At 40.5% G+C, this 15421-nt stretch overlaps 1 protein-coding gene across 3 annotated transcripts in view; it reads right to left on the bottom strand.

Moving 5' to 3' along the window:
• The window catches only part of kiaa1549lb (KIAA1549-like b), a 63796-nt gene extending 49012 nt beyond the window's left edge, over positions 1 to 14784 (bottom strand). The window contains exons 1-2 of one of the 3 annotated variants that reach the window (XM_061766042.1): positions 14395 to 14784; positions 13989 to 14303 (exon numbers count right to left, since the gene is read on the bottom strand). In XM_061766042.1, coding sequence (XP_061622026.1) covers positions 13989 to 14214 — 226 coding nt within the window. In that variant the 5' untranslated portion in view covers positions 14215 to 14303; positions 14395 to 14784. Of the gene's footprint in view, positions 1 to 13988 lie in introns of all 3 variants that reach the window. The other 2 variants (XM_061766041.1, XM_061766044.1) reach the window with 2 other exon arrangements.
• Between the last annotated feature and the right edge of the window lie 637 nt (positions 14785 to 15421).

Below are 15421 nucleotides of genomic sequence, written 5' to 3'. Positions count from 1 at the left end.
AAATATTTGGGCTGTTTTGTTGCTCTACTATTGCGACTATGACAGCAAAATTACTTTTCACTTTTTTCCCCACTATCTCATTGTGTGGTAATCAATCAAATTATTAGATATAATTATTGAACAAGCAACTAATTTAGAGAACAAAGAGATCCCTGCGGTCTGCATATTTATGATAATTACATGGTAATTTCAAACAGAAAGAGGAGGTTTTGTTTCAGATCAACACCAGAGGCTGGCGGCATGGTGGAAGCGTGTTTGCTTCACTGTCAAAGGTTGTGAGTTTGAATCTCGCTTAGCCCTCTGTGTGAAATTTGCATGTTCTCCCCGTACTTGTGCATGATAGGTTAATGAACGGCTGTAAATGTATTTTATAAATTTATTTAATCTTTCTTTATCCAGGTAATGCAATTGAGAACTGTCTCATTTTCAATGCTGACGTGGGTGCAGATAACCAGAGTAAATGAAAGCACATTAAAAGCAAATATAAGTACATATACAACAAACTGTATGATGTGATATAGTTACACAATTTAATAATATCATAGTTACATATGTATTGGGATTAATGACATGAGTTTAATTCATTGTTGCTGAGGCTTCCAGTCATTTAGGGCAGAAAATTGAAAAGACAATCAACCAAAAGCAGTGTGGAATTGGGTAGTGAATAGGTTAATAAAACTGCTGGGACGGAAACTGTGGGTGGCGGTATGCATGGTGAGCAGAGAGCAAAGATCTTTCCAATGAGTGCTTTATAGTTAAAAATATATAAATTGCCTATATTAGGTGTGAATGTGAGCGTAAATGATTGCCTTTCGGTGCCCAGTGACTGAATGTGCTATAAAGAAATGGATGGATTAAGATTTGTCCTAAAAATTTATATTACAGCGTTTCCTCGTAGAGCGGACAGTGGCTTTAATGAACGCAAATGCAGAGTATAAGGCATTTATTAGTGGGGAGGCCTTTCTTTCGGTGAATATATTTAAATTAAAAATGTATATACTATGCAACATTAGACAAAGACATTTTAGTAAGACTTTTAAGCACTCTTCAACATCCCCACAATGGATACCACTGTGCAAAACTGTTAAACTATAGTCTTTACACTGGAATTTATAAATATATTAACGTGGGACACAAGCCCATAAGCCCCAATATGTGATGCAGCTTCTCAGAGACTACTAATGAAAAGCAAATTAGATCTTTAATGAATAAAAGAAAATATTAGATTATTAAAATGTTCAGAAAAAGGACAACTTGATATACAGTGTGAGTGCTCGAGTGAAACCATCTGCTAGGTTCTCAGATTAAATTGGGAAAATTTTATTGAACTGAAAATCAAAGACTCAAGCCTTTACACCACATACTGTGTCCACCCAGTTTTGCAATAGTACTATTGCGGGTTTATTTCAGAGCCCAAAAGGCAGACAGACACTGTTAAGAGGCGTCCTCACAGGAACCCTTTTTTTCTTGCAGCTAAGCACTGTTCGCATCCATAAAGCAGATTTCTTTCCGAATGATAACTAGGCCAGATCACTACTTGTCAGTGTGGAGAAGGTTGATGGATGGAGGCACCTGACGCTCATCTCAGATGCCATTTGAACTAATCAAAAAAAAAATTACATGTTCTCTCTTTTAGGTGAGCTTCTTCTAACTAACCTGACACAGCATGATGGATTCCTTCAAGCTCTATGAAAATGAGTGCGCACAAAAAGAACCCCAGAAAGTCATTGGACAAGAGATGTGGTTCTCAAACTGGGGACTTATGAGCCGTAATTTGGGGGATGTTGTATCATTTTTAAAAAGTGCCTGCATACATATGGGGACTTGTGTACTAATAAAACAAATTCAAATTGGGGTTGTAAACCAAACTAATTACTCCCTACATTAGCTTTGGGACAATTTAAAAGCTCTTATATGATTATGACATATCACCACAGAAATTTGACATCCGAACAATACAAATTGCTGGCTAACAAATCGTATCAGTATCACGGTTTTATAACCCTTTAAGCAGTAGATATTTGAACACAAATGGTGAAGCAACACACGTAGAGATAATATAATGCTCACAGGCACATATTATTCATCCTCTGTGAAAAGACTAATATTAGTGCGACTTGCTAAGAAATTATATGTCTGTATTATACTGCCCCCCAGTTTGCTAATTCATGCACACTAGAAGGAGCAGCACAATGTTCATTGAACTGAAGCAAAAAGAAAAGTGGCAAAAACTGTTTAATTCTTTACCTTCTATTGAATTACTGTATGTCATTACTGTCTGTTTTATAAAGTACAATATTCTACAGTGTTGTTGTTTTCTTACATACATAGATTTTTTTAGAGGGGGCGGGGGGGGGGGGGGGGGGGGGTTCCTCTCCATACCCTCCCGTTAACACAACTTAATGGGTGTCATCAATGTCTCTTCTGATGTACAACGTAATGGAATAAGGGACTGACTTACAATATCATTATTGAGACATACAGTGGGAACACTAGACGGTATCACCATCTAATGCTGCTCTTCACCTCCATTGACCTACTCGTATAGGCTGTAATGCAAGAAAGACCAACACAATGTACTGTATTTCAACAGTCTTCCAAAAAAAGGGCTGTTAAAAATAAGGAATCAAGCAGTCACAACAGAAACTAAAAATTAATGCACAAAGAAAGCCACGTTTTCCCACTAGACAACTTCTGGACTCCAACATATTGGAAAAGGAGACGCTATCTAAATGTTCTGAACTCCTTTTTCAATGCCAGCATTTTACTGATTTCAGTAATGGTGCCGAGTGGAGTAATGCCACATGAGAAGATTGTATGAAAGTCCATATGTCATAATATTTTCATAAAAACACAAAATGAGAACATGTTCCAAATAAAAACTGTGACCTGTGTTCTGCACAAAATCACTGCAGTGGGATATGAATTCCTATAAATTCAATGTATCCTGGGACGATGCTGTAATGTCCCCTCTCTGCAAATCAAGGGAGTGGCAATCTCAGACAAACATCACACCTACACAATGAAATGATGTAACAGCACATCCCTGATGGATGACAGGAAATAATTTCTGCTGTTTGTTACACTGTAGCATGCAACATTGATTTGTTTGCAAATGTGCAAAGAGCCATCTTTCCAGAGGCAGTGCAGAAGCACATTGAGATTACGCCTCGGGTGAACTGGTCCTCTGGGAGCCAGCCGTGTCATTTGAACACTAACTGGGGGACCACAAAGCACTAAAGAGAAAGCATGAATCAAACAAACCCACACAGGCAAAGGGAGAACATGCAAACTCCACACAGGTGAAGCCGGATTTGAACCCGGGTTCTCCGAACTGTGAGGCAGACGTGCTAACCAGTCGTCCACCCACCGTGCCGCCCCTCACAATAATCATCAACACTAATTTAACAACGTAACACTTGCATCTACAATCATCTTTCCCCTTTAAGAGGAATGGAAATGCCATTCCTTGCCCCAAAAAATATTTGCAATGTTTTTTTTAATAAGAGAAGTAACATTAATATTATATATAATCTAATGATAACAATAATATAATAGACTACAAAAAGATGAAACAATTACAATTAGAATTAAACAGTATTTGTCACACTTTCTGCTGCAATGCTGCTCATTGTGTCGTGCACGCGGTGGCCACCTAAGGAGCAGTATCAGGCAGACACGGTTATAATGTACTGGAAAATCAGCTCCTCTCTCGGGTTCTCAGTACAGCAGTAATATCAGTCATTTTTTTGCAAGGGGATAAAAATGATATGCCTGTGAGTATTATATATATAATATAATTATATTGTCCGCATGTGTAACCTGCTGCACCTTTTGTGATCAGATATCCGTTGCTTAGAGGATAACAGCACCGCCACATAGATGCTATTTATTAGCCCGTGTGCCTATTCTATCCTATTTATGAATTCTATCAGCCACATTTCTGAGTGTTATGAAGTGAGATGAGTCAGCTGCCACCATACAGCGGCCATATCGCAAGTTTGTGGTCGCAAGTCAAAGCAAAAAAAATAAAATAAATTAAAAAAAATTAAAATGTGCCTATCGGGTCACTCATAAAGTATCGTACGGCACCATTGTGAATATCAACATGCAATATTTTACACAATGTCGCATGTTCACTAACCACAAACACTGACTAACTGAGCTATTTTTCAAACAGGCCCGTGGACTACTCATGTGGTCCTTGAGGGGCGACCTGTTGCCCATGGACACCATGTTGATGACCCCTGCCCCAGAATAATGCACTGAAAGCTCAACGATAACATTCGGGTATATAAAGGGCATTTTGGTTTTGGTGAAGAGCCTTAATTTAAAAAGTGCAGATCACATTATTTTATTTTTATTTTTGAGTGGGAACAAGTGGGGCAGTGACCCATCGATTCAAGCATTTCAAAAAGGTTTGCTGTTCTTAGTAATGCGCTATTACTGCCATCTACAGCACTGGAGGAGAACTGTATCACCCATAGTCATAGTTTTCAGTTAGTAATTCATCTTAAGAAATGTTCATCTTAGGGGGAGGTCTGAGATCTACTGAGTGCCATTCAGGTTAAGGTTTGCTATGATGACATATTTATGCATTTATATTAAAGGTGTCATATATGGCTCCCTGTATCATCTAATATCCTTCCAGTCATCCACTCATTTTCTCCAGTATATCCTGTTCAAGGTCACAGGTGAGCCAGAGCAGGGTACACCCCGAACTGGTCACACAAGTCAATCACAAGGCATATCCTCTAATGAACTTGGTGAAAGCTGTTCAAATTACTTCCAAATGTGAGAAGCACTAAAAGTGTTTAAACATGCAGGCCGCAGGACTTTTCGGAAAGCTTGATTACTCATTAATAACACTTCAACAAGTGTTGAACTCTCCCTTTAATGCGCTCTGAGTTTGAGATGCTTCACCGGCACTGATGTAGCAAATGGGCTCCGCCACTCTCAACTCCTGCACACGAATGCAAGAAACCAGGAATAATGAGACTTTAAAATAAAAAAAAGAAATATAGAAAAGAAATTGCAATTTAATCCACAAGTCGGCCTCATAAGTAAAACTTTAGGGACTGAGTGAGGACACTACATGGGGTCACCTTATGACTTCCTGAGGTTAGATACAATACTGATTGACATGTTGGTTTATGCAATGAAATCCCATGAATAACTTTGAAACAGAGAATAATTCAAGACTATGAAATGGCGGAAATTAATATTTCAATATCATGAATATTTCTCTTTTCCCTTTTAGTTTAAAGCCAGAGTATGCTTTTTTTGGGGGGGGGGGGGGGGGGGGGTGTAATAATATGGCCTGTAATAAGGGAGTATTGGCATGGTTACTTGAAGCATCTACATGAATGGTTGGTAATTATGCTGGACCAGCCAATTATGTTATCTAGTTATTTTATCAGTTGCATCAGCGCTAAGGTAAAAGACTAAAGATAATAAATTACACTTCTCAACTGTAGCGGGAATCTTGGAGCAAATACAAATCTTGCTTCTACTTGAAGCGCCAAAAAACATGTTATCATGTCAGATACTGCCTACAGTATAAGCCCATCCAAGCATATATGTAAAACAATGAAGGTACACAAAACAATTTTGTTTTCTGCTTTTACATGACAATGCGAGAATTATTTGTTAGTTGTGGTCATGAGAATTCCAAAATCAGGTCAGGTCACGGAACAACAAAGTGCCATTCATAGTAACCTCTAATTAAAATCGTGTGACCATGCTACATTTAATGGAAAATAGGTTACAAAACAGCAACTACAAAGAGAAGTAGTGGTGAGCATGTCTGCCTCACAGTCGAGAGATTCTGAGTTCGAATTTCGGTTCTGGCCTTCCTGAATGGAGTTGAATGTTCTCCCTGTGCCTGTGTTGGTTTTCTTCAGGTACTTCAGCTTCCTCCCACATTCCAAAAATATGTATGTTAGTTTCATGGAAGGCTCCAAATTGTCCATTTTTGTGAATGTGAGTGTGAATGGTTATACAGTATATAAATGTGCCATGTGACTGACGATTGAAGATTTGAGGTAGGCTCCAGCTCACCCCCAACGCTAATAAGGACAAGCGCTATAGAGAGCGGATGGGTAGATATTTTTTATTTAATTTCTTTGCTGATTGGCTGAGAGGAAACATGTCATTCTACGGTCGCATAATGATTCATGCAGGGTCCATCAGTTATCTAATATGGTTTCTTGCCCCATAAAGGATTACAAAGCAAAAACTACATAACATCATTGTGGTCCAGAGTAATGTATATTTTTTTCTGTGTCTATAAATCAGAGCCGCTGGCCTTGGTGAGGCACCACCACAGCCAAAGCGATGTGTGCCATTATGCACGAGCACTAAAATGCACAGAGCAATGCTGGAGAGAAACATGGATGTAGTTCATAACACACAAACACAAATATTCCCTTGATTGCACTGAACTATACTGGGGATAATACCGAGCAGATGGTCCGCTGTACTAATTAGAAGGCATGTTTGCCTTTTTCATTGCATGTGTGGGTTCTAGAAGGGATGCAAGCATTCAACGGAGAAGAGCTAGACCTTTTTAACTGCATTAGGATATGACAAACAGAAACCTCTCAAGAGATAATTTCCAGCACCGATAAATGTTTAATTACTTGACACCAGCGTTTTCAATTTGGGGGCTGAAACGCTTGGCCTGCAAGAACTCCAGACAGATGAAGACGTGTGAGCGGAATCTAAACGTTGACGTTTTGAACAGCAAGTCGCTGTTTTTAACGCGTTTGCATATTGACTTAGTGATGAGGCACAAGCCGCATCTACGGAGACAAACATCGATCTGGACGAGGTACATTCATCTTTAGCTTACACCCAACTTAATTAACCGCTGTGGACTAAACGAGGTAAAATGAGGGAAACGGGGTCGGACACGTGCTAGCGCGGGTGAATCACGGTTGTTGTTTGTGTAAACCGACTTCCAGGAAACTGTTTTAACATTAGTGGCAGCTTTGAAAGGGCTCACGCTGGCAGAAACAGGGGAAGAAAAAACAACTGTGATGTGCACTTCCTTGGTCAACTGCTGCACTTTGAGTTAGCGTGAGGAGAAAGGCCATTACAAGTAGAAAATGACTTCTCATATGCTTAACTCATTTCAATGACACCCAGTTCATGAACTGAAAGTTATGAAGCAGGAGAGTTTAACATGACACAGCCAAACTGCTGAATAAGATCGTTCAGGACCATTTTACTGCTGCTGTCAACAGCATGGTTAATAAAAAGGAATTAACCAAACAAAGCAAATCAATTAAATATACTTGTCGTCATCCTAGTACAATAGGAAATGACATTCAATGCCTCTTACTTGCAGGAGGGTTAAGGTGTGACAGAAATTAACATTAGATTGTACAAAAAGGGAAGGAATTGTGAGCCTGTGAAGTTAATTCGGCAACGAGGTCTTTCATTCATAAACTCACACAGACTAGCAGCCAACAATAAACACAGTCATAACATCAGATACAGTACACTGTTACAGCTAAATGGCATCTAATACAAGAGCAGCATCTAAAAATGTTCTATAAATAAAATTTAAAAAACTTCTAACACAACTTTTCTCATACATTCCAAGAGGATGAAAGCACCATTATCTACCATACCTTTAAGCCTTTAAAAAAGTAAAAGCACTGGTCAAAATTCAATTCAAGAATGAGACACTGTTTTAACATCACTACTCTTGTGAAAACATCATGTGGACAATCATCTGTCCTTTTTCTCTCCTGCTTTTACTGTACAAGCGCACAGGGAAGCTGAAGCCCATACTGCTCATACACGCATAGAGCACACCTGACGCCTACAGTCCGAAATGCTTGACTAGTGTAAACATCATCTTGTGCCGCACTCAAGCACGAGACACTGGACCCAGCACAGTTGGAAGAGGTGGGCACATGCGCCGGCATCCCATGTAGACGTGTCATCAATCAGCTCATACGTTCTGCTACCTTACGTAATAACACGGAGGAGTTTGATGTGCACGCTAAAAAAATGATACAAGAATAAAGCTGATGAATATATTGACAGTGGCGAGCGGAAACCTTCTGTCCCAAATTTGGTAAATTTAATAGTTTTTCACAAATCAATACTATTGGTTAAGTGTTGAAAATGTCTTCGTCTCGTCGGTGATGTTAATGGCTCAACAAACATGCTGGGGTTTTTTTCTGAAAAGGGATGGTTTCGGCGATGCAAGAATTCCATCCGACGGCAGCGATTTGGCAGTGGCTGTAAAATTACGACTTTAATTACGCAACTTTTTTCCCAAAATATTAATATTTTTGTTCTTTTCAGTGTGGCCCTAATACTCCTCTGTGACTCAAAATAACAGAACGACTTGAATATATGCTCCAACGAAAAAAGTAAGGAAAGTTGCAGTAATATACCAGTTCATTGAATACATAAATGGGTTTGGACACGGAGAGGGCAGAGAAGAGGTTGTGCAGACTAGCCAATTTGCCAATTTGTCGACTTTTCGACTGCACACTCACGTTCAGCGCATGATGTCAACTCGTCGCTAATCACGTGTTTTCGGTTTAAGGAGGAGGCAGAGCCGCTTGCGGCAAGCAAATGAGTGTCTTCCATTTCCGAATGCACAGCTTTGGTATGTGAGGGAGAGTAAGGTAAGGGGGTGGGGGTTGTGATTATTTGCAACCACCGCAAATAATCTCACCATGCAGAACTCGCTGCTGTGGTGGGCCCAGAACAAGGAGAGGTTTTGTCGTTTGGCCAAATTGTGCAAACAGTATGCGGCTCTCCCAGCAGCAAGCACACCAAGCAAGAGGATTATTTTTTTTTTTCCCCCCTCTGGGTGGAAATAAGATCACGCCACAGTGGTCGAGCTTTTACCCATTCTACATCGATGCTCTTGTGTTCTGTTCTGTGGAAATTGTGTCACTGAGATGTCCCTTCTGAATATAGATTATTGCAAATCATTCCCTCCTCCTGTATTTTTTTTCCCAATTTTAGCACTGTACTGAAACAATATCAATGACCTCATCAACTATTAGTTAACATCGAGCCGGCTTTCATTTGTGTTGAATTTATTTATTTGATTTGATTTTTAAATCTGAAGTTGTGAAGGCCCTGTGGTGCAGCATGATATTAGAAAACTGGCCCAGTACGAGTGTGGCATTAAAGCGAGAAGGCATGGTTCACACCGGATGGATCACCTGTCAGTCAGGGTTTTGACACTTTGAGACGGATAATGCTCACTAACATCCATATCTATGGTTCAGGATTGAAATGTAAAACAATTTGTTTGTTTGTTTGTTTTAAGATGTACTTTTGTTAACATGAAAAAGGGCAGTGAGTCTTTCCATAATTTTTTGACAACCTTAGCTTTTACAGATTGAATACAAACACACTGGAATAGGGAGGGATGTCATATTTCACACAAAACATGAAAGAAAATTCTACACTATTATAGCCAAATATCCGTAGGCTATTAGTTGTAAAATCCAACCTACGAATCAATGGATGTATTGTCAGAGGTCACTTTAAAAAAATGGAATGATTTTTTTAAAAAGCCCAATTTGTAACCACTTTGAAGTTATGTAAGATTGTAGTGTTTTCATGGCAAAATATGATAATGGCATTCCCACATCAGCATGTTGCCCTCATTTGTGGATGTTTTGTTTGGGGAGTACTTTGCTTAAGGGCGTGCATGCATTTGAAGCTTGCGCGGTCGCGTTGACACTTGTGTTGCTAAGATTTATCCCGCTCAAAGGTAAATCAATCGTTCGTCTAATTTCCTTTGAAATTATCAAGTCGAGCAAAACTGATCTTGAAATGCAATTATCCATAACAAAAGCCAGATTGTGCTCACAATTAAAAGATTCATGCTTTGAATTTCAGTTCAGACCTTTCTGTGTGGAGTTTGCATGGGTTTTCTCTATGTAATCCGCCTCAAATACAACACGCATGTTTAATTTCAAGACTCAAGACTATCAGCCATTAGGTTGGTGTGCATGGTTGTTTGTGCCCTGAGAATGACTGGCAAACAGTCTGAGGTCTGCCCCAGAAGGATGAGTAGGGATGGGCATGATAATCATTTGATCGATTCATTGATCATTAAGAATTCTGTCATAAAAGGATTTGACCCAAAATAGAGTGCAGTGATAGGCTGCAACCAGCAGAGGCACTGTTCGCTTCAGTCTGTAGTTTGTAGTCTACAGCCACACAGACCTTTCATATTTTCTGCCTTCTAAACTAGTTAAAATTATGTTTAGGTTTTTTCAAATATCAATTAATTGACCAGTCATTTTCTCGTTGACCGAAGGTATTGCATCAAATGCCAATCCCAGGTGGTGACCGTGAACCATTTTGTGAAACATAGAGCCAGTGCCCCACCAGATGATAGTGATTTTCTTGCTTTCTAATATCTATTTTATATTTAATACGGAGTGATATATTGCCATTTTTTTTTAGCATTTATTGTGTGTGTGTGTGACTGTCTGACTTCTTGTTCCTGTCCATGACATCAGACAATTCTGTTGACTGAATTCTGCCAAGCAACAAGTGGCCTGGCAACATGTGATCTATTTTGTTTCTTTCAGGTGTGAAGTCTGATAATAAATCAAAAAGTATTAGTTGTTTGTACAATTCATAACAGCCCTGCCGTAAATAGCGAAACTCCCGAGTAACTGACACGCCCCAGAAGGTTTATAATTGCCTATACGTGCCACAAGATGGTTGCAAAGCACTACTTTTGTCTAAATGAATCTGCCTAACTCACGTCAGCATAGTTCCTTGGCACTAAAATGCTACAAGATGGCGCAAAGCATTGGCCTAACCCTAAGCACGAATACAGGGAATAGGTGAGTTCTTCACCAAATACCGGAAAATAGGTTGTAAAAAAAAATGTGCAAATATGCGGGGGCACACTATATTTGCTACTGTCAGCAAAAGAAACAGTGCACTGTAATGAACATCTTTGCAGCCCGTTGTTTCTAATGCTGGTTGTCAAAATTTGTAGTGTGTGTGCAGCAGTGGTGGCGGTACAGGTAGTCACCTGTGCTGAGGCAACGCTTCTTTCGTCTCAGGCCCCTTCCAAACAGTCAGCACATCCAGTAGTATTAAACATGTACCCCAGTAGCACTCACTCGTATGCACTTGTTTTGTTTTGTTGTGTGGGGTCAAATGTACTGCGCTGTGTCAACGTCGTACAAGAATAAAAACATTATGCAGCTTAATCCGTGAGCAAACCTTGTTTTTACAGCCAACCTTGACCCCAGATATAAACCTACTCTGGGCAACATTGTGTGTGTCATTAGTGCTGACCCAGATGCGACTGCACTGCTTTGAATTCCCAGAATAACTCCCTTCAGCCTATTACAGACAATGATCATAGTTAACGGAAATATTTCTAAAAAAATAAAATAAAATTTAAAAAAAAAGAGGATTTTCAAGCAATTTTTAAAAAGTTGACAGTAAAGCAAAGTAGAGCTTGTAATGAGAGTGGACGGAGGAAATGAGGGTTTGTGTCGTGAGTATGACAAAAGAGGACCATATACTCACCGGCCACTTCATTAGGTACATCTCCACAAAGAGCTTTGAGAAAGCTTAGAATGTGTTAATTAACATGTGTTTACTACTGTGGTTATAGTTTGTAATGGTGGAAAACTGCATTAGATACTTCTGATAGGGTAAATAGGTGGAGAACCAACAGAGTGTGGGCCATATATGGCCGGCGATGCAATTCGGTATTTCAGCAGACTAGTGGGTAACACATCTGCCTCACAATCCTGGGGTTCTGCATCTCCAGTATGGTGTTTGAATGCTCTCCCCATGCTCGCATCCTCACAAACTTGCATGTTATATTAATTGAAGATGCTAAACTCCTTATAGGTGTGAATGTGAATTGCTACGACTTTTCCAAAATACATGCTTAGCGTGCCATGCCATGCGTTACTTAGCAGAATTGCTGTCTTGAGATACTTTGAGATACAAGTGTGGTTCACACCCCCACAGCTAGATGGCGACAGTAAACTTCACAACATCCAGCCGTCGTCAATTTCACATTGGTTTCCTTGCAATGGAAGGACTTCGATTTTTCACTGTCAAAAATGGAACGATACCAATTTTTTTAGTAGGCTGCCTGTATTTAAAAAATACATATATATATATATATATATATATATATATATATATATATGATAATAATAGAACACGACAGCTCTCCTACTCTGAGTCTTAACTCGATCTGGCTGCCAGTCTGCCGACAAGTGGGAAATGCCTTAAATCATTCACTGCCAGCCCCCCCAGTTAATATGCATATTGCACATTTGACATACTGTAACTGTCAGTGGCACAACCACTTACAATGCCGTCATTTCATCCATTCCAAAAAAAACTCAATAATTGTCTCCAACAAATAACACAAAAATACAGCCTCCTTGGGTCGTGAGGTAGCTCGACTACCATTTTACAACTGAACCGCAAATTGAGAGAGTTTCCACTAACGACTCTTGTTGACTCTCTGCCAGGCATCCTAATGACTGTGCTTTGTACCATTTGTGGTTTGGGGCGGTGCTCTAACTTGGAGCATAAATAGTTGAGTTTCTCCACACCAACTCAGGCTAGTCAGTCCTAACTAAACCTTGTTGCATGAACCGCTGAAGCCTGCGATTCGCCTGAGAGGCGAAACGTCTTCTCAGACGACCACAACAGTCCAGCTGCGATTGATTCAATGTCCTGAGAATGAAATGTTTGTCAGGGATATCCTTTTTTATTAGTATTAATAAAACTAAAAAGAATTTGAAGCTGTTTTGTCAGTTTTCATTCCACTGCTTTCACTGATGTTTTAAATTTTTGTCGTGGTACTATTGCAGTACTGGTATTGAGTTATTTAACGCAGGAATAGTATCGTAGTCAGAATTTTGGTATTGTGGCAACACTAGTCTGCATGACTGTATTATACTCCCACCTGGTGGTTATGGCGGACACACCAGAAGAGGCTGCACAATAAATTGGATTGTGGCATCACACTAGGATGCACAAACTGTTTTATTCTTTACATTATATTTCATTGTTATTACGCTATATTTTTTATAAAGGACAATAGTGCTATTTTTACTTAAAACACAATTTCTTTTGTTTTTCAGGGGGAGACTGAACGGATTAATGGTGTTTCCGTTCATTTCAATGGCGAAAGATGATTTGAGATGCGGACCGAATTAAACTCTTATCATAAAGAATCGCTCGATTGACTGGTAACCAATCCAGGATGTAGCCTGCCTCTCGCCCAAAGTCAGCTGGGATAGGCTCCAGTTCACTCGTGAGTCGTGACCTTATGAGGGCAAGCAGTATCGAAAATGGATGGATGGATGCTTGTAAAACATTTTCTCATTATTGGTTACATTCTGTCATGAATTTTATATGTGCCTCAAGATGACTTTAAACTAAAATGGCCCCTGATAGGAAAAACATTCCCTATCTATTGCTCGAAAATGATCACTAAGCAAAATATTACAACCAGCTCTCCATAGTTTGCAACGCAGTTTTGCACCACTGCCAACTCCAATACTAAACTAAAAATATTGTTGACTGCTGCACTGCATCACACAGAGAGCCGATTCTAATATTTTGGTTCGAGAAGAGAAAGACAAGTGACTACTCCCAGCCTCTCAGTGTGACGAAGTGCAATTCTACACCCCTGCAACCATTATAAACATGTGCAGAACTCTCAAATTGCATCTCACTAGATCAGTGCAGGTTTTCCTAATGAAGTGACACGGAGCGTAGAAACAATGGGCACGGAGCATTTTAAATTCAGGTGAGCCCAGATTCATCCACTGAGTCGTACAGCCTGCAGCAAATAGTGTGCACAACAATGCCGTGTGAAACACAACACTCACACACACACACACACACACACACACAGTGCAAGGAGATTGAAGGAGGCGCATAGTGAAGATGTATCCATCTGCATGTGTTGTTTTTGTTTTTTAATCTCTTACCCTCTGCGGCCAAAGAACACCGGAGCAGGAGTAAAAACATCCCCGCAGACAGCGTACACTTTGCATGCATTCCCAGCCCTCTTCTCCTTCTCCTTCTCCTTCTTCTTGCACGCATCACCTCTTCTCCTCCTCCTCCTCCTCCTCCTCCTCCTCCAGCATCCCTCGCCGGAGCAGGGTCCGCTCCCCGGGCTGCCCCCGGCGCACGCTTCCTCAGACCGGCAGCCATATCCGGTGGATGAGTTGCTGAAGTTTGGCGCGTAAATAACACATCGGGTCAGGCTTCGGCGGGCTCGTGATCCGGTCTTGTGGCCAGGGCTGCAGAGAGGAGGGAGGGGGTAGCAGGGTGCAAGGGCTTATTCGGGGTGACTGACGCTGCGTTGAAGCCAGATGAAGAAATGAGCCCTACCGGTCCACCTCCGCTCGGTCCACCCATCATCATCATCACCATCATCATCATCATGAGCATCATCATCATCATCATCACCGGCGGGTGGCGCAGGGCGCGCGCACATCGCCAAAAGGTTACAATTATGGCTGCAACTCCCGGTGTTCATACTTCCTGCTAATAAATCGATGAATTCCTATTTTTGACAAATCGAAATTGTGAGCAGTCTATAGGAGCTTTAACAAATCTGCACGGACTCGATCATCTAATTCTCTCTGAATAACATAATGTGGCCGTTATACCTGTTTTTGTCCACACGAGGTCAGGATAGCGCCAGAAAACAAAGAGCGCGGCGCTGACACTGCAGCATTTAGCCTTATCACGTCTTCAAGCACTCTGCGGTTTTACAAACAAAAACATGTCGGGGTCATCTTGGGCCAATTCCCAATCACGATGCCGTGCCAGATCATCAGGTGAAGGAAATTATCCAAATTCATTGAACTGGTCCGAAAATATGATCAATTTATATCAAATATGGAGGAGTATTCAATTGTTCTGCCTGTCACTATACGTTGTTGGCATAGATAGATGAACAAAGATACATATTCATATGGGATTTTTTTTTTTGGGGGGGGGGGGGGGGGGCTATCCTCCGTTAGTCACAGCAAAATTCACATATTTGCTGTTTTTCATGCAATAACAGTATTGTTTTTGAGCCATCTGGCGGCATCCTGGTGGTGCAGTGAGTTGCGGGCCTCCATTTAGACAAAACTAGTCCTTTCCCGCCATCTTCTGGCATCTATAAGCAATAATAATATTGTATAAAACGTTTTGCGGGGGAGTCAATTGTACATTTTTGTTATTTGGGGCAGGGCCCAATATCTTTGTTCATCGACAGTTATCGATGCCAGTGACATATAGTCACAGGCAGAACAATTAAATACTCTTCCAGTAGATGGTAGAAGGTACAATTGGCCTGTGTATCCACCGGTTGCCATTCAATAGAATAATGGCTTTGTGTTCAACTAAACAGAGCAGGCCTAAGTTT

This window comes from Phyllopteryx taeniolatus, chromosome 2 (genome assembly GCF_024500385.1).
Source record: "Phyllopteryx taeniolatus isolate TA_2022b chromosome 2, UOR_Ptae_1.2, whole genome shotgun sequence".
Lineage (NCBI taxonomy): Eukaryota > Metazoa > Chordata > Actinopteri > Syngnathiformes > Syngnathidae > Phyllopteryx > Phyllopteryx taeniolatus.
This window is presented reverse-complemented; position numbering and strand designations above follow the sequence as displayed.